The 19,229-nt window shown below is 36.2% G+C and overlaps 2 protein-coding genes across 3 annotated transcripts in view; one reads left to right on the top strand and one right to left on the bottom strand.

The window, feature by feature from the left end:
* Tbc1d8-9 (TBC1 domain family member 8/9) overlaps nt 1-19,229 on the top strand; it is a 77,485-nt gene that overhangs the window by 32,302 nt on the left and 25,954 nt on the right. For both annotated transcript variants that reach the window (XR_010953663.1, XM_067788891.1), the window contains exons 3-11: nt 7,740-7,998; nt 8,072-8,333; nt 8,401-8,572; nt 8,642-8,769; nt 8,827-8,975; nt 9,070-9,184; nt 9,700-9,888; nt 9,966-10,448; nt 10,514-11,101. Coding sequence is in view for 1 of the 2 variants with exons in the window: in XM_067788891.1 (XP_067644992.1) it covers nt 7,740-7,998; nt 8,072-8,333; nt 8,401-8,572; nt 8,642-8,769; nt 8,827-8,975; nt 9,070-9,184; nt 9,700-9,888; nt 9,966-10,448; nt 10,514-11,101 (2,345 nt within the window). In the remaining variant the exon portion in view is untranslated. The remainder of the gene's footprint in view (nt 1-7,739; nt 7,999-8,071; nt 8,334-8,400; nt 8,573-8,641; nt 8,770-8,826; nt 8,976-9,069; nt 9,185-9,699; nt 9,889-9,965; nt 10,449-10,513; nt 11,102-19,229) is intronic.
* On the bottom strand, nt 391-1,420 carry LOC137233599 (uncharacterized). The gene is made up of 4 exons (XM_067756725.1): nt 1,408-1,420; nt 963-1,243; nt 496-643; nt 391-434 (listed from the first exon to the last, which is right to left on the bottom strand). Exons 2-4 carry the CDS (start codon nt 1,113-1,115, stop codon nt 406-408), a joined length of 330 nt encoding a protein of 109 aa, XP_067612826.1. The 5' UTR covers nt 1,116-1,243; nt 1,408-1,420; the 3' UTR covers nt 391-405.

The following is a 19,229-nucleotide window of genomic DNA, read 5'->3' as shown; positions in this document are numbered from 1 at the left end:
GGGCCTAAGTTATTTTGCTTGTATTTCATGCTGGCTCGTTTGTTTTTAACAGCCTCGATTGTATTTTTTTTTTTTTTTGTATTTTGTTTGTTCTCTAAATTTATAATGCGAATTATGAATAGTTTAAGTATTGTTATAAATAGCTTAACTAAATTAGTGTAGTCAAATTCTAAATTTATAATGCGAATTATGAATAGTTTAAGTATTGTTATAAATAGCTTAACTAAATTAGTGTAGTTAATGCGCTCGAATATAAAACTTCTCAGTTCAATTTAATACTGTTTTGAAGGATAATCTTAATTTAGTTGGTAGCTGAAGAAACTTTTTCTTTTGGCGATAAATTCTCTTGAAAAACTTTGCCTTTTCGAAATTTATGGCTTTTCTAACCATGTCCTCTGGCGACAATCATTTGAAAGGCATTTTAGCAATAGCTCCTATTGAAACAGAAAAGGTTTATATTAAACAGGTTGAAAAAATTCGAGACACTAATATTACCAGTCAATGTACTGTAAAAATTGGGGTACGATTTTAGGGAAATTTGTCTATGTGTACCATCCATGTTCAAGTCGTTTATTACATCAATATTTAACAGCATTTTGATATTTTTCATGTTATTGCACAAAGTAGCCGACACCGCAGATTCCTTTGAAATAAAACAAGAACATATTACAAACTAAACTCATAAATGTATGTACTTAAGTATCTTAAAGTTCAAAACCTCATAAAAACATTCTGGAAAGCCTGTAAGTACTGTCACACAAATAATACAAAGGAGATAAAAACTTTTCTATATTCAGAACATTTTCTATTAAACCCATTAGGTTTATTTGAATATCGGTTAAAATATTAAACAAACCCAAAAAATATTATTGTCCTCTGTATTATTTGTACTTATGCCGTCATCAGAATACTAGATGCGTTGTGTTGCAGCATTCACTACACTATTCAACAAATATACTTACATAAACATCTTTGTTGGCACTTGTAATCTTTTCTTCCAAATGCTCTAATTCCTGTTTTTTACATATTGGAAAATACTTGGTGACCGGAGCACTTTGGGCTTCCTGACGAATCAGCTGTTCAGTGGCTACTTTTTGACCAGCAATTTCGTCCATGATAGCAATGTTCTGATTTTCAACTGCCAATTGTAGATCCTCAAGTTTTTTAAGGATTGCATCAAGTTGATTTTCAAACTTACTGCAGTGACTGCAGCACACAACTTCAAGCACGCCTGTGTTCGTACCTAAAATCAAACATTTTAAAATTCTATTAGTGGAATATACTTAAAATAGTAATTAACTCTTAAGTGCAGATTTTCTGTTGCTTGAAATGTTTTATACAAATGGTCAATTCTATGGGTTTGTAATGTTCCATGCTCCTCAAAAGTTCATAGTTCATATCATTTACCACTGTTATAATCCCTGGCAGACGTCGAGACACTCGATTCAACGATACATTCACTGGATATGGTCAAACTTGGTCCCGGGTTGTCTATTTGAACGGGAATTAACATTTGAAAGACTTAGTTAATTTTTAGAAATAAATTATTAATGCTGCAAGTTAATGCTTACATTTTACTTTTTTTGTTGGAATCTGCGCCGCCGAGGCAGTGGGATGCTGGCCCTCGTACTTTTTCAAGACATGCTCGTAAAAGAAATTAAGTTATTAATGGAAAAGTGATACAATTTTTTTGTTTACATGCAGGTGTGTAATATTGGAATTAAAAGTAATTTCTCAGGAAGAGGGATGCACATCAATTTGTACTCCACATCATCCAGGGAAAATTCTTCTGCATAAGACGACAGAGTAATATCAGCAGTACATATTCCCAATGTACGGGAATTAATGGGTTCTGTAAAAAAGCTTTCTAAGTTTAACAATCTCTTGCCTTTAACAATTTTGCTATTTACATCTTTAAATTCTTCTATTTTTATGTACAGAAATGGTTTCACAGCACAGAAATTATTTGGAATATATTTTGACAACATAAATTCGCTAAAGTGAAAACTTTTTATAATATCATTTTTGATTTTGAAACCGGAGAATTTGGGAGGCATCACAATATTCTCATGTTTCACCATTTTAGCGTTTTGTTGCAATATATGAGTAGGTTTTTTTACATATGACTTTAAAATCTGTAAATAGTTTTCAAAGGCATATGCAGAATAACTTGAAGGAATACCTAGTTCTTCAAAGTCGTCTGAAACATGAAGTAAGCCGTGTACATTATACGAAATGCTGTTTTCCCCAAACACAACTGCGAAGTTTTCTACAAATAATTTTAGTAAATTTCTAGCTACCCCTTGGTTTACTATTTCCAACATAAACACCAGTAGCAAAAACAGATACGTTAGGCATATTAACAATTCTAAATAAAATTGGCCACAACTGCATCCTACTGCTACTGTACAATGGAAGGCCATCAATATTTACATCTGCAACTATGGTATTATAATCCCGTAATATGTCAGACATTTTTTTTAGTTGCGTTTTAATTCCAAAGTTGAAAAAAATTCCGGGATTAACATTTTACAAAAGTAATCTACTTTTATCTTGGTTTAGTAGAGTCTCAGCACTTTTAGGACATCCATAATTTGTTCTCTAAGAAGTGCTAGAAGCTCTGTAATGCTTTTGTGGGTTTCCTTATTTCGTATCGCCCACAATTTTAGGCCCTCCCTGAATGGTACCTGTACTGGACGACTTTGCTCAATAGATAGCACTTCTTCTTCCCTTTCCACAATTCTACTCGCTGGCGCTCTTGATTCAGCGTCATTTCTACCTAACCTCAACTTTTCCCGGTCCTTAGTTCTTTCCCTGTTACCTAATCTCCTAATATCACGTTTGCTTACCTTATTCATTTTGGAAACACCTTCGCCTTCTCCTTGTTGCTCCTGATTTCCTCTTCTGAAATCTCCAATTATATATTTTTTTAAATTTTAGTTGAGCCGCTTTTACTTTTATTTGACTTCTTATTTCAGCTGTTCCAAAACTAGTGGTAGTAAATTCCCGATTGCAAACTTTTGTTAATGCTATCGATAACTCTCATATTTCTTTGCGTATATCGCCATACATACTATGCCCGATTGCACGATGCACGGTTGCACTCAACCCTGTGATGGTTTCATAGTTTTTTGACTTTTTAAAATGGGATATAATTATGTAAGCTGTGCACTTTTAGGACTAATTCTTTTGAGCATAAAAAATTTTAGTTACCTGTCAAATAATCCAAGCATCACGATTGATGTGTCTAAAACCGTTGGCCATCAGTTGCGTGTTGGAATTGGAGCTGATAGTTTCGCAAAAAAGGGCAATACAAAAATTTGTCAACTTATATATATTGCAACAAACAAATTTTTGCCTAGATAAGCGCTCACGATATACCGTTACATCCAGCAATATACTTGTATGTACAAAATAATCGGGCATTGCCATACCGTTATCCAAAATAGTGGATATATTTATTTTGGATATAACAAAATTGGCTAGACTTAAGGATGAAACCATAAAGAATCGTTGCTAAATGAAAGCTTTTGGATGCCAACCTATGAATGCAAAATTTTTTTACATATTGTCTGGGCAATTAGGAAAACCGCCGTTTTCGATCCCACATTATTTTATATAATGAGTGTAGTAAAATATGCACATGCGTGTATACTTACCGGAGAATATGTTTAGATCAACGCTCATATACTATTCGCCCTATGTGTTGCATGTATATATTCGCCTCGATAAGCGCTTACGTTTTACTATTGCATCCTAAAATGTACTTGTATGTATGCAACAAACGAAAATTTTTCTTTCAACAAAGCGGAAAAATAATAAAAAATTTAAAAAAAAGAATTTTTTTTCTGATTTTTGATTTTTTTTTTTGATTATTTCTGATTTTTTTTATTTTTTCAATAATCGGAAAAAATCATGTTTTTTTTGGATTATTTTTTTAATCAATTGAAAAGTAATCATTAAAAATAGAAAATAATGGCAAGTAATCATTAAATGGCGTTTCAAGAAAATAAGGAATGGAACGGCTAATCATTACCATTAGTAATGATTATTTAACAGGTCTGATCAGGTTATGCTACGCCTCACATTTTTAGAAATTTCACGCACCCAACGCTTTTATTTAATTGTCTGATCAACGCCCTTGATTGATGCGGAGTGTGATGACTAGTACCTAGGACCTACCTAATTATTTTATAGCTTTTAGTATAATTATTACTTAATGTAAGTATTGTTTTCAATAAAACAGTTTAACTAAAACATTTGTAAAACTTGACCAATATATTTACTTATTTTAGCGGAGATGCAATTGAGTTAATAAAACACACTTTTCGTCGTCCACAATCAACCTATATTTTACAAACGGAAGTCGACCATCTTATTCTTCTTCTTCTTTAGTATTCTTTTACAGAGTTGCCTTAATCTTCAATATCGTACATTTGTTAATCTAGTACCCAATCTAATATAATTCGCTATTTGTTCAGAGTTACCATCTTACAGCTCGACCAACCTGACTCTGTATCGACCTCGATACATCATAACTTAATTTCTGTTTTCACTATCGTACATTTCTTAAAGCTGGAGACATTGGTGCTTTATCGGTAACCGTATCGGTAACCTTTTAACAGCTGATTCGACCAAACTTATGAGAATCAATGCAATCGATTATTGGTGCCGCTAAGTTCGTAACCGTATCGTAGCCAACCAATTGAGTTTTGGTTTACCGTTGTAACGATAAACAGCTGATTACGTTAGGGATACGGATACAGCGATACGACATACGGCACCAATGACTCCAGCTTAATCTAGTACCTAATCTAATACAATTCGCTATTTGTTCAGAGTTACCATCTTACAGCTCGGCCAACCTGACTCTGTATCGACCTCGATACATTATAACTTAATTTCTATTTTCACTATCGTACATTTCTTAATCTAATACCTAATCTAATACAATTCGCTATTTGTGTTCAGAGGTACAGCTGGGCCAATCTGACACTGTAACCGACCTCGATACAGTTTAACTTAATTTCTAACAAATATTATTCTGGTTCCTCCACATCTCTATCATGTGTTTGAGTGCGCCATTATAGAGTGTGCTTTGGAATCAGCCGCAATTTGGTGTACTTTAGAAATATTTAATTTGCTTTTATGTCTTAAATCCAAAATTCCATACATTTTTGTCTTAACCCTCGTCAATTGAATAAAAAACGTACTAAGAAAATCACGTCCCAAAATAACTGGAACAACCGTGCCATTATCTGGTATGATATTCAATTCAATTTTACTTCTTTATCAAAGTTTACACAGTAAATATTTTTTCCTATGCCTTTAAATTTTGTGGGATATCTTGCGTCTTGATTTTCCAGCAGTTGTTTTGGAACATATGTTTCCCGAATAAAACTAACCGGACTACCGGTATCAGCCAGAAAAAAAAATTGTCGGACATAAAATTATTATCTATCCTGAAGGTGATACTTACTAAATTGAATGCCTTTATTGCATCGCTACATGAGTGGTTATCATCATTGGAATCATCATCGTCGTTATCATCATCATCACTGTCATCACTATCTTCCTCACCATAACCATCGTTGTTGTTTTCACCATTAACATTATTTGCTTACTGTTGCTTTTGTAATTGCAATAGCTGTTTGGCCATCGCCTGCATCGAAAAGACATAGCAGTGCAGGAATTCCCTCTTTTTGTCCCATTTGCGTTTACGTTTATTTACGGCCGAAGCAGCAGCATTTAAAACGGCGGCGGAACTTGTATGAGTGGCAACCGAAACATTCAATTCTGTGAAAACATTGGCAGCAGTATTAACAAATGTAGCCGGAACGGCAGTGTCGTCAGTAGGGGCAATATGAACGGCTGTGGCGGCGGTGGCGGCAGCAGAAATGACTGTGGCGGCAGTATGAGCAGCAGGAGTGATAACCGAAACATTTAATTCTGTGAAAACATCTGCAGCGGTATTAACAAAGTGGAGGTAACCTTGTTGGATGCAGCAGAAAAACTGTCAATAGAATTGCCTGCACCTCCTATATTCGAATTATTGTCGTCTTTTATGCTCAATATATTCATCATTAGGCGGCGTACTTGTTCTGTTATGGCAGTAGTAGGGAACGCCACATTGTTTTCTATTAAATTTTTATTATATCTTCTATGGCATCGGCCATTGCAAATAATAATAGTAGTTTGTTCGCTGGGTTCTTACACACCTGAGATGTAAAACTTGACCAATATATTTACTTATTTTAGCGGAGATGCAATTGAGTTAATAAAACGCACTTTTCGTGGTCCACAATCAATCTATATTTTACAACCGGAAGTCGACCATCTTATTTTTATTTTTCTCTAGTATTTCCCTTTTACAGAGTTGCCTTAATCTTCAATATCGTACATTTCTTTATCTAGTACCTAATCTAATACTGTTTTCACACAGAAACTTAATGATCTCATTCCACCTGCTAATGAAATCGTAAATTTTTTGCTTTCACACAGAAGTAACTGCTCGATTAATATGAAGGATGAGACAGACAATCATGGCGGAACGATACAAGGTGGGAGCATGTTGACATACCTACAAACAAAAAAAATTCCATGTACTTGTAAATTCGATGGACAAATGTCAAAATCGTACTGCGCCGGTAGTTGATGTATCAAATCAAATAAAAAAGGTTATAATCAGCTGTTTGATGCGGCCACCTTGTATCGTTCCACCATGCAGACAATGACATTTGCTTTGAAAACTAAGAAACGGAAACGGAACGCTGCCAACAGAGTTGCATTGTGCTTTTGACTTCATTAGGCATTCGATTAGCTACTAATGAAATAATAATAGATTCGAATTTTGTAGGGAAGATTGAGCTCAATAAGCGTCTTAATGTAGAAAATTGCCTTTATTATTCAATAAGCCGTCTGTGTGAAATTAGTATAATACAATTCGCTATTTGTTCAGAGTTACCATCTTACACATTTTTTTTTTTAAGTTTGTATATGAATATGGGAGAAAACTTCAATACGGATTGAATAAAAATAACTTTTTTCTTTTTCGTAAAGTTCTTGTTGTTATTGCCGTAATAGCATAAACTTGCACAAAGTTTTTGAAGGTCTAAAGCAAATGCGTTTGTTTCCTTACGGTGGTCAGATATGACTTGATAATGTGCACGACATGTAGAGCACTGTAGAAGCCAAACATAAGTTTTTAGCTTTTTTGTACAAATTACATAAATAAATATAAGGAGCAATAACTTCCGAATAGATTTTAGGAAGAGGTAGTCTTTCTGCTTCCATCGTGCTCCTTTTAATTTTTCCTACAAATTGGCGGGACGGGACCTGTATGTTTTACGCCGACTCCGAACGGCATCTGCAGGGCATATGAGTTTTCACTGAGAAGCTTTTCATGGCAGAAATACACGGGGACTGTTTTCCAAATTACGGCGACCCAGCTTAGAGAAACTTTATTCCAATTGAAAAAAGTGGTTTCTTAATTTCTGATATTGCTTTGCCCGCGACTTGAACCCAGGATCTTCGGTGTAATAGACGGAGCACGCTACCACCACACCACGGCGGCTGTACACTTTGGCATGCACTTTCGTAATATAAAAGCATATTTTGGGGCCTATAAATGTAAAATTTAAGGATGCATTTAAGTTTTTTAATAGTATTTTTTAACCGCTTATTATCATTTTTTTTGTTGCATATTTTTGGTTTTTATATTGTATATTTAAAAATTATAGAAATCGCAATTGGTTTAACTCAAGAGGAAATCGTTAAAGATTGGGAATGGCTTGCTGAACATCTTTTCAAGGTTCTAAATGAAATGGAAAGTGAAGAAGAAATTACAACATTTACCATCTGCAAAATTCAATCTCTCAATGCACAAAATAATCAAGACGAATCCAACGAATCAGCTAATTTCAAGGTGGCGGCATCGAAATTCCAACAACTTTTCGAAATGCCAAAAGAGGAACGTTTGGTTAATACATATGCATGCACGTAAGCTATTCATTGCTGTTATTACATTTTACAAGGCCAATATGCTCATCCGCTTTCATATTATTGCTTTTAGTTACGTTAAAAATAAAATTCCACATCAAGGCAACTTATATATTTCATTAAACCACATTTGCTTCTATTCGTATATGCTGGGGATTCAAACTAAGCGCGTTATACGTTTTGCTGAATTAGAAGATATAAAAAGACATGGACAAAGTATATATTTAAAAACAGTTAACAATTCGAACTATAACTTTACCTTGTTGGGGGATGTTAAGGAAGCATATGGACTGATTGAACAGCTAAATAAAATGGCTATACAGCAAATGATACAGGTACGCATCGAAAATAATTTGTTATGTGAAAAATATCAAGCTTATTCAAAAATATGTATATTTGCAGGATCCTGATAGCCCAATTGTCGATCATGATGCATCAGTCTTTCAACGTTTCGGTCGGAAAGCCTCTAATAAGCCTGGGCTGTTACGCGATTTAACAGTACGACAGAAATCTGAAGAGTATCGAAACTATTTTCGTTTACCACAATCCGAAATTATTGATGGCCAAATAAAGGGTATACCAAATTATTGTACCAAATTGTTGTAATATTTTTTATTGAATCGTTTTATCAAAATTTTTGTAGCTAATATATGGACGCCCTATTCCAAGCGGTATGCTGGTGGCAGTATTTATTTATCTGCAAATTTTTTTTGTTTCCGCAGCGATATACCTGATCTTGTTAGTCTTGTCATTCCAATGCGTAATATAAAAGTATGATTTTAAAAATATTTAAACATATTATTCATATGTGTCTATTCGACTTGACAGAGTGTGGAGCAGAAAAATGATGGTCCCCATCGATATGAGAATCAAATTGTTTTACATACGTCGGAAAATATACACTTTGTATTCGCTCAAATTGTCGATCGTGAAGTATTAGTAGAGAAGATTAGCGAGTTATTATCACAGTTCCATGTGTAAGTATATCTACTTGGAAACACAAAATATCCTCAGCGTTCGCATTGGCTGTAGTTCGTGTGAAACTTCTATGTTTTTTTTGGTATTTTTCAGCCCAATAAGTCGTGAGCGCGCAAAGTATGACATATCTTGGAGCAGACAAACGGCTTTGATAAACTCATTCAAAACTAATCTCAGCGAAGAAATGTTAAAAATTCAAGAGCAGAAGGTAAAGGAAACAAATATTTTAATTATAATTTTAAAAATTCGGTTACTATTCCTCAAATTTAATGATTAGCTAATTTGCTGCTATAAACCAAAGTCATAACTTTTCCTATTACTAATTCTAAGAGTTGAATAGGAAAAAGTCAAAGGTGCATTGAACGTTTTTCAACGCCACCTACAGTATACATTGTAGAAGTTTTGATAGTAATGATGATTTGGAGCGAAAACCTCCGAGGATATTACGATCGGGTTTCTCTCAGTTTGTGGATTGCTGCTTTTTGTCAACTCCGAACGGCACCAAGGCCGATAAATTTCTGCTGAGAAGCTTTTCATGGTAGAAATGCACGCAGAAGGCTTGTCATACCAATGCACAGCAGTGAACATTTCTAGTGTATTTTGATGGTTGTTGTCCCTTTGAACCGGGAACCTTTGGTATGGTAGGCCGCCACAGTACATTTATACCTCAGCGGTTGCCGATTTAAAGCAAACTAGAATTTAGCTTTATGGTTTTCTTCACAGCTCTCACGTTGGCAAGCGCATTTCCGGGATTTCGGGCGCGGTATATCCATGTTTCGCACAACCGATGTAATAAACTTGATTGTAGAAGGTATTCCTGACAAATTGCGACAAGAGGTTTGGCTTATATTTTCGGGTGCAATACATGAAAAGGATATGAATCCTGGCCTCTACGAAGATCTAGTCGAAAAGGTACAGTACAACCGAAATCTCCACTTAATTGCATACATACATACATATATTTCATATATGTAAACATTAACTTTCAGGCTGCCTGTATAAAGCAATCATCTGTACATGACGAAATCGATCGTGATCTTCATCGCTCGCTTCCAGAACATCCGGCTTTTCACCATGCGGATGGTATAGGAGCTTTACGTCGTGTTTTGCAAGCTTACGCGTTGCGCAATCCACAAGTGGGTTATTGTCAGGCAATGAATATTGTTTCATCGGTGTTTTTACTATTTTGTGATGAAGATAATGCGTTCTGGATGCTAGCAAGCCTATGCGAAAATTTGCTACCTGATTACTACAAGGATAAAGTAGTAGGAGCACAAATCGACCAAAGTGTATTAAATGAGCTTGTCGAAATGCATCTCCCCGAATTGCATAGCCATTTAGAGCAGCTGGGCATAATACGTATGATCTCGCTCTCGTGGCTCTTAACTATCTTCATAAGTGTTATATCTTATGAAAGTTCGTTACAAATCATCGACTGTTTCTTTTATGAAGGAGCCAAAATAATTTTTGTGGTATGAAAAACACTAATTAAAACTGAATTTAAATCACCTTTCATACTTTATTTTCCTAACCATAGATTGCTCTTCAAATTCTTGAATGGAATTGTGAGGCGCTCCTTAAATGCAATGATGATGGCGAAGCAATGGAGGTATTATCTAGGTACTTGGACGGCATTTACAATCCTGAATACCAGCTTCCATCACCAGCTGTAAAGAGAAAGGCGCAAACGCAACCAATTCAAACACTAATCCATGAAGCATATACAAAGTTTGGATCTTCAATCTCACAACAAAAAATCGAAGAGCTAAGAAATAAGCATCGACGCCTTACAATACGCCAATTCGATATTGATAATGAAAATACGATTGTAAAGTTTCACACAGATAATATGTATTTCGACAAAGAAGAACTCCATCTACTGCTCACAATCATACGAGAAGAAAAATCGACGCCTCGTAAAGTTTTACAGCAAAAAGCTTACTCTGCGTTAGGCGGTGAGTCTCCAATACTGTTGCCAACTATCGGACGTACCGGATATGCGGAGGGCAATTGCAGCCGCTCCGAGTCATACAGCATCGATTTTGACACATTCCGTGCACTTTTTCACGAGTTAACACCATGGCGAAATTGTTTTAGCATTGATTTGGCCGAGAAGTTATTTAGGGTAAACAAACATATATTACACTATAACATTTTTATAAGCATTCCTTAACGAAATGCGGTGGAATGATTTCCCAGCACAGTCTTGTCCAACCTCCTCATTGATTCAGATTAACAGCCGTCCAGCTCCAAATTATCGGTTTTCTTTTAAATAAAAATATCAACATTGATATTAGAGAAAAATTGCAAAGTTTACAAACGGCGAGGGTTACTAGGACATGTTTCTGAATTTCACTTCTTCATCAGCTAGCTTCTCGGGAGCTGAGTATTGAACTCGAATCTCCAACATTCATACCGGTGTAAAGGCAGATAGATGCCTTTGACCCCTCAGCTATATGAATGCCCCGCTGCTCACCTTGCAATTGGTCTCTTTTGCCTTTGTTGTTATTCCTTTTTACTCGCCATTTTTTAGGTACATACTAATCTATATGCTGTTTAATCCTAATGGTGGGGAATTTTTAGGCGCGCTTAAAAGCTTAGTAACAATGGATTTTTACAGCATTGCTTTTTTCTATGAGCAGTGCTTCCGCTGTTAGCTATTATATCAATGTAATCATCTGTATTTAATTTAGCGAGTCTTGCTTATATTCCTTTATGCAATTGTTTTGTTATTGATATTAGAGAAAAATTGTAAAGTTTACAAATCAAAAATGGAATGGCTGTGTTAGATAGTCCTCCCCGGCCATATCAAGGCTGGTTGACTTGAACACCCAATTCAGCCGATTGTTGGGCCGCCGACCAACGGATATTTTTCAGTGTTGAAGTTACACCGTTGGGTTGGGGCTTCCATTGACAAGTACCCACGTAACTTCTACACTCGCATTCATACCAGTGTAAAGGCAGATGCCTTTAATCACTCAGCCATATAAATGCTTCAGCATATAGATTAAAATGTACCTAAAAAATGGTTAATAAAAAGGAATAACAACAAAGGCAACACTTAGAGACCAATTGCAAGGCGAGCAGCGGGGCATTCATATAGCTGAGTGGTCAAAGGCATCTCCCTTTACACCGGTATGAATGTTGGAGATTCGAGTTCAGTACTCAGCTCCCGAGAAGCTAGCTGATGAAGAAGTGAAATTCAGAAACATGTCCTAGTAACCATCGCCGTTTGTAAGCTTTGCAATTTTTCTCTAATATCAATAACAAAACAATTGCATAAAGCAATATGAGCAAGACTCGCTAAATCAAATACAGACTAAAAATAACAACGTTATTTGCAACTAATTATAACTTGTCACGTGTTCCCAAAAAAATAACGCGATGTGATTAAATTCCCACTATGATTTTCGGTATTGTTTCTCAAGTGAGTTGCGTGCAGGGATCAAAGGTCGAAGATCCCTTTTTACGTAAAACAGCTCAATAGGAAAGAGAGGTCCAGTTTTATACCCACATCAAATATTTTTTTATATCTCTTAAACTGATTTCGTATCAACGCAACATGTAAAGCTCTGTGCCAGTTTTTTGCTTTGTTCTTATAAATGCCCATACAGTGTGCCTCCACATATAACATGGAAAGTGGGGCATACAATTAACATACCACTTTTGCTTCTATGTTAAATTGAAAAAGGTAAACGTCTATCCGATTTTGTCAATATTGTAACGAATTCTGGGCATTTCTGCTATTTATGCACCTTCTGCTAACGTTCGAATCGCTAAACTGTTGAATAAATCACTCCAATATTCAGTATTGCAAACTGGTCTTTATTTAGATTACTTTGGTAGTAGTACTTCACAATTATACTTCACAACCAATGGCGTGTTTAAATCAAAACTGATTAGTTATTACTCAGCTTGCGCTGCTTTTATACTCTCGATTTCCTCGTTCACCCATTTCTCCTATTTACTTCGGCTGATGACTACATGTCTGTTTGTGTGAGATATCTCTTCACTTCGAGCTGCTGGTTATGTGTGCATGTACATAAGTTTGCCTGGTTACTGTATTTGTTGTTGTTGATTATTTACTAACAGCTTAGTGATGTCAACATTCGCCACACTGCCTTCCACCTAAGTCTGATCGTCCCGATCAGACAAATCTCTCGATCCAACGCCTCTCTCGATGGAACACCTTTCCGCCGGCGAGGGTTGTATAATAGTACCAAATCTCTCCAAGAATTGGTCTTCTAGTCGTACCTGTGTTCCATCTTACTACTCATCCTGGTTCGTCCCTCACATTCTGTTGTTTGGCTAATGAACTACTTCGTAGGGCTTGATTGACGGATTTGCTTTGCATGATCAATATCGTTTTGACGTTCCACAACAGTAGTGCGCGCTGGCTTGAAACCACCCTTGCATTCTTTCTGGGAAATTTTTTTCCTCGTTTTAGTGCGTCCATTTGGGTTTGTCAATGCCAGTGTTCTTCCCACAGGTACATTGGGTTTTGGTTTGTGTGTTCCATTCGTTCTAACAATTTTTGCCCTGTCTACTGCCTTTGACTTTTGTGGTCTTTCTCGAATCTCCTCCACCAGCACTCGATTACTGCTAAACCCTTTCTCCAAACTGAAGTTAAGTGGCATATCGATCCTGATGTCATGGTCAGCTAAGAAGTCCACTCCCAATATGACTTCATCAACGATATCTGCCACAACGAATTTATGTAGAACCGTGACCTTTCCAATTAAGACTTCACATACCACTTCTCCCTGTACTTGGTTGTACTCGCCAGTGGCCGTACGCAATCTTGCTCCATGTAATGGCTTTATTCTGCTGTTGACCAAATTAGATCGGATTAAGGAATGCGATGTGCCCGTATCTACAGACAGTATACACTCCTTGCCATCCACATTTCCTCTAATGGTAAGACTGCTCGATTTTCTTCCGATTTGTGATACTGATATCACAGGACATTCATGTTTCCTGAGTCAGTGCATGGGATATCGTTTCAGCAAATGTTGGTTTTGGATTCGCTTATATAGCTCGTTTCGTTTCGACATTCCGTATTGCATTTATAAATCTCTGAATTTTAACCCTTTTGGTGTATTCCACGGGTGCTTCCGCATTTGCAAAATGAGCCAACCTTTCAACATCCGAAGCAAACTCCTGCAAAGTCTCATTCGCTTTTTGGTAACGGTTTTGCAACTCAATTTGGTATATCTGTTTTCTATGATCGCGTCTCTCGACAGCGGCCATCAACGCTTCATAACTGTTCCGTTCGTACTCTGGAATAGTCTGTAAGATTTCGGCAGCTGGTCCTTTCAATGCTACGAATAGTGCAGCAACTTTATCTTCAGCATTCCAGTTGTTCACTGTTGCGGTCTTCTCAAACTGTAGCTTAAGGACCTGGAAAGGAACAGAACCGTCAAAGGATCGTGTTTTTACCTTTGGATTACTCGCTGAAACTGCTGGGCGATTTAGTTGCAACTCCTGTATACGACCTCTCAATGTTTCAATCTCGGCATCGATTTTGTCTTCGAGTTGTAAAATTTTTGCATCCTGCGCCTCCAACTTCGAAGAAATGCGCCCTACTTGCTCGTCCAGTTTTGCAGAGATCTGCGATAATATCTGTACAATAACGGATATTCGTGCCCCTTGTGCTTCAATCTTGGATGTTATACGGTTCTCCTGGGATTCTAGTTATGTTTCCATCTTGGATGTTATACGAGTCTCCTGTTCATCCAGCTGTGATGACATATACGTTTTCTGTTCTTCTAGTTGAGATAACATTTGCGACGACATTTGCTTCAGTACTGCTAGTATCGCATTAGTGTCTACAATTGCCAATGGATTCGGAGTCTCTATCTTCTCCTCCGTTTTAGTCGCCGACTCTTCCACATCAAAAAAACGCCTATCCCCGCTTAGATAATGCTTAGGAGACCCATCTAGCGGCTGTGGTTAAACAACTAGCTACAGCAACAGGGTGTACCGAAAAGCGGAGACACAACGCTCTGATGGCCATAGGGTATAACATATAGCTGAATCAGTTGCGATGAATTGTGGACACACAGAATACATAGAATTAGTGTAGAGGGTGAAACTAAGACACATATTTCAGTTACATCTGAGTATAATGCGTATTGAAATTTAGTAGGACAAAATTTATGCACAGCAATTTCAGAGGTGTATTTAAAGTTTGTCGCTTAGCAGTCCATATAAAGTTTAAGCGTAAACGGATATACGCGTGTTAAAAAACACGGTTAATATCTGGTTTATCCACATATGTAATCGATTCGATTCAACCACACCATTATATGGTATTTGCGTTACCTGAAATTTTCGATGTCCTTCAAAACATACCGATCATTTGGCAATTTCTTGGAAATCTCATAAGGGCCTTTGTACTTAGCGATACATTTTTTATTAGTCCCAGCAGTAGTGTCAACATTTTTCGTCACTACATAATCCCCTACATTAAAAACCTTTGCTGGAACACTATGTTTTAAAAAATACTTCTTATTATATTCCTGAGACCTTTCGATATAATTCAATGCTTTTGTTCGAATTTTCTCTAAATTCGGTGATTCAACTACACCCGCCTTTTCTTGTAAATATTCAGTCAACTCATCAATGATTCGCCCTCTCTGTTCCACTCCAAACAATAATTTACTCGATGATTCCTGAGGCGAGGCGTGAACAGAGTTATTTATTGCGTACTCTACTTGGATTAGTTTGCCTAACCAATCTGAATAACCGATTGGTTCTGTAAACTTTGCTAGCATAACCTTTAAAACTCTGTTTACCCTTTCTACCTGTTAGTTTGCCTGCAGAGAAGCGACGGATTCCAAGAAGTCCTTTGAAGTGAAACATGTTCCCCGATCACTTATAATACGACGGGGTCGACTATAACTGTCAAAGTATTTTTGCAGAGATGCACATACCTCTTTGGTGCTAGTGGTTTTTACTACTGGTGTCCTAGGAATGTTATATAAATTATGTTCATTTGAACGTGCAGCAGGTGAGTATACTATACATTTAATTCAGTTTCCGATATAATGTTCAACCTTTTTTCTAAGTTTTGGAAACCAATTATTCTTTTTTATATGATCTATTGTTATGTCGACACTCTTATGTCCAATTTTTTCATGCATTATCCTGGTGATATTAGTTTCCATTTCCATTGGCACGTACAACTGAAGGTGAGATGATTTTGAGTCGGATTTGAAAACAAGACCATCTTTAAGCTCGTAATGCTGTACAGGACCCTCCTCTAATTTTTCTCTTAAATATTTTATACCAATATCTCTATTTTGAGTGATTTGAATATTTAAATCTATACTATTGATCTCTTCAGAGCTTACTAAATGACAACGGCTTAAAGCATCAACATGGCCCATTAAACAACCGCTACGATGCCTTATTTTAAAATTAAAGTTTTCAAAATTGAACACCCATCTCGCTATGCGCTGATTTATTTGTTTTTTGTTTTGAAATTTTCCATGATCTTGCTTTTGCATAAGCGGAGCCCCGAACCCTATCTTACTGGCATCTGTGTGCAACTCTGTTTCTTTACTGGGATTATAAATGGCAAGTACCGGGGCTGACATCAAACAACTCTTAAGAGATTCAAAAGCTCTATCACACTGCTCACAAAAAGTAAAAGAAACATTCTTCTTAAGTAAATTGGTTAAAGGCTTTGCAATTGATGAAAAAGAAGGAACAAATTTTCTAAAATAAGAAAATAAACCCAGACATTGCTGAAGTTGTTTAAAATTTCGTGGCTTTGGAAAATTCTTTATTTTCTCAATATGTGTTTCATTCGGACGGATACCTTCACTGCTCACATGATATCCTAAGAAATTTACTTCTGAATTGCCGAATTTACATTTTTTCATATTCATGACCTCTCATATATAACCGACTTAACACACAACTTAAAATTTTTACATGAGTTTCAAAATCAGACGTAGCAACGAGAATATCATCCATAAAAATTACTATTTTTCCTGACTGTAATAAGTCTCAAAAAATTTCGCAAACAAAACGTTGAAACACCGCTGGCGCGTTTCTTAAACCAAAGGGCATTTTTGTGTACTCATATTGTCCTCCAGGGATTACAAATGAGGTGTATTTAATAGAATCATTATCCATTTGAACCTGATGGAATCCACTTTTAAGATCAAAAACCGTAAAAATTGTCTTACCCGACAAATACTCTAAACAGTCTTCTATCAGTGGCATTGGAAAATTATCCCGAATGGTTTTTTTATTCAAAAACCTATAATCAATACATACTCTTCCCTCACCACTCTTCTTTTTTACCAAAACCGTAGCAGAGGCATACGGAGAATTGCTGTACCTTACAGTACCTTCAGAAAGAAGTTTATTAATAAATAAATCTCCGTGGTGCACAATGAAAAGGAGTATCGTCCGTTAAATTTATTTTCATTCTATAGTCAAGGGGAACAATCCGTGTTTCTGCTCCAGGCTCCAAATAACAGTTAGTTATAACCCTTCTTAATATACCAAATTGTTGTGCATTAAGTTCAGAACTAACATCAGGCTCACTTAAAGACTACTTGTGAAACAAGATCAATATCCTTGTTAGCAGTATGGGTACCTAACTGAACTGACAATTTTTTGTTGTTTACTTTCACTCCACAAACCTGCATCGTGTATTCCGTTAAAATACTTCCTCTTTTCAAATCTATTATGTGACTTGGTTGAATCGAATCGTCCGTGGAAGACACCAAACCCTCAATCGGATACACCAAGCATGCAATACAATTTCTTCTGAGGCAAAACAAATCAAGCGCACTCTTCTTTGAACAATATGTATGGTTAAATTTAATTAAATTTTTAGATCCATTAACATTTTCTTTGAGTACTGAATTTTAGATCTAACCTTACACAAAAATATACGAAATTTACTTAACAGATCTCGCCCAATCAACGCAGGCATAGAAAGATCAGAATCGTTTAAAACTAAAAATCGATGGGCTATTTTCTGTCCCCTTAACTTAAGTTTGCATAAAAAAAATCTGCGTCCTTCGGCTTCACGTTATTGTCAATAGCTGCAACTACCACTTTCTTCTTAGGACAAGTGTGGTGAAAATGACCAAGTTCACCACACTTAAAACACGAACCTGGCTTACGTAGAGGTTTTGTATATATTGATTGATAATGGCCTAGCTATGAACAATTAAAGCACCGTATTACTTCATCAGAAGAATTTGATTTTTCTCGACGAATCGCCGTCTGCGGTTTGACTATGTTCGACTGCGATTTGTCTCTAAGTTTGTCATAACGTTCAAATTGTATTTTCAATTGATCCACAGTAGTTGCTTGATATAAAATAGATATTAAAGAATTTCTTTCATTCAATCCAGATATGATAGCGTCCGCCAAATCACGTTCCGGTATGTTTGCCCTACTGGCGATTACACTCATTTCAATAAAATATCGCTGAGCACTCTCATTTGGTTTACGTTTCCGGTTCCTCAATTGCTCGTAAACTTCAAATAGAGTATGTTTTCGCCCGAAATCATCACATAATGCCCTCTTCAAAACTACATACGTGGTGGCGAGGATGGTACGCGCAAAAAGTTTAGCAGTGCCATGCAATAAACGTCGTGTGCAAACTGACTTATTACGCTCGTCAACTTGCAACAGCTCAAATATATATGCTCCAAATCACTAAACCACTTATAAAGATCAAAACCGTCATCTCCGGTATATTTGGCCATCATAGCGTCAATAGCGACCATATCTACAGGCAGAACTCCCTGTCCCTTGGTCTGAAGTGACTCCACCTCTTTTCTCAATCAGATCCAATTATATATTTTTATTCTTTATTAAAACGTCTAGCTTTTTTCCAAAATGTGTGTGTCTCAATTCCAAAACTTGTATACAATATTTCAAAGTGCTTAAATTATACCCTTTTACAAATATTTGTATTTATTAATAACGATGATTCCAGTCTGAAGGCGAATTCAGTACCAGGTGTTGTTATCCTAAAAGCTAATTGCTTCTTCTTCATTATTTTCCATACAACGACTTGTACAACAATATGCCAGTTAATAGAAATCTATTAAAAACTTTTTTTGATTTGACATTCTTCTGCACGCGAATTGGTTGAACCAAGGCGAATTCAGTACCAGGTGTTGTTATCCCAACAGCTGATTGCTTCTTCTTGATTATTTTCCATACAGCGCCTTGTACTTTAATATGTCAGTTAATACAAAATCAGTTAAAATTGT

This window comes from Eurosta solidaginis, chromosome 5 (genome assembly GCF_040869045.1).
Source record: "Eurosta solidaginis isolate ZX-2024a chromosome 5, ASM4086904v1, whole genome shotgun sequence".
NCBI classification, from domain to species: domain Eukaryota; kingdom Metazoa; phylum Arthropoda; class Insecta; order Diptera; family Tephritidae; genus Eurosta; species Eurosta solidaginis.
Note: the sequence above shows the minus strand (reverse complement) of the source record. Positions and strands in the feature narration are given on the sequence as shown.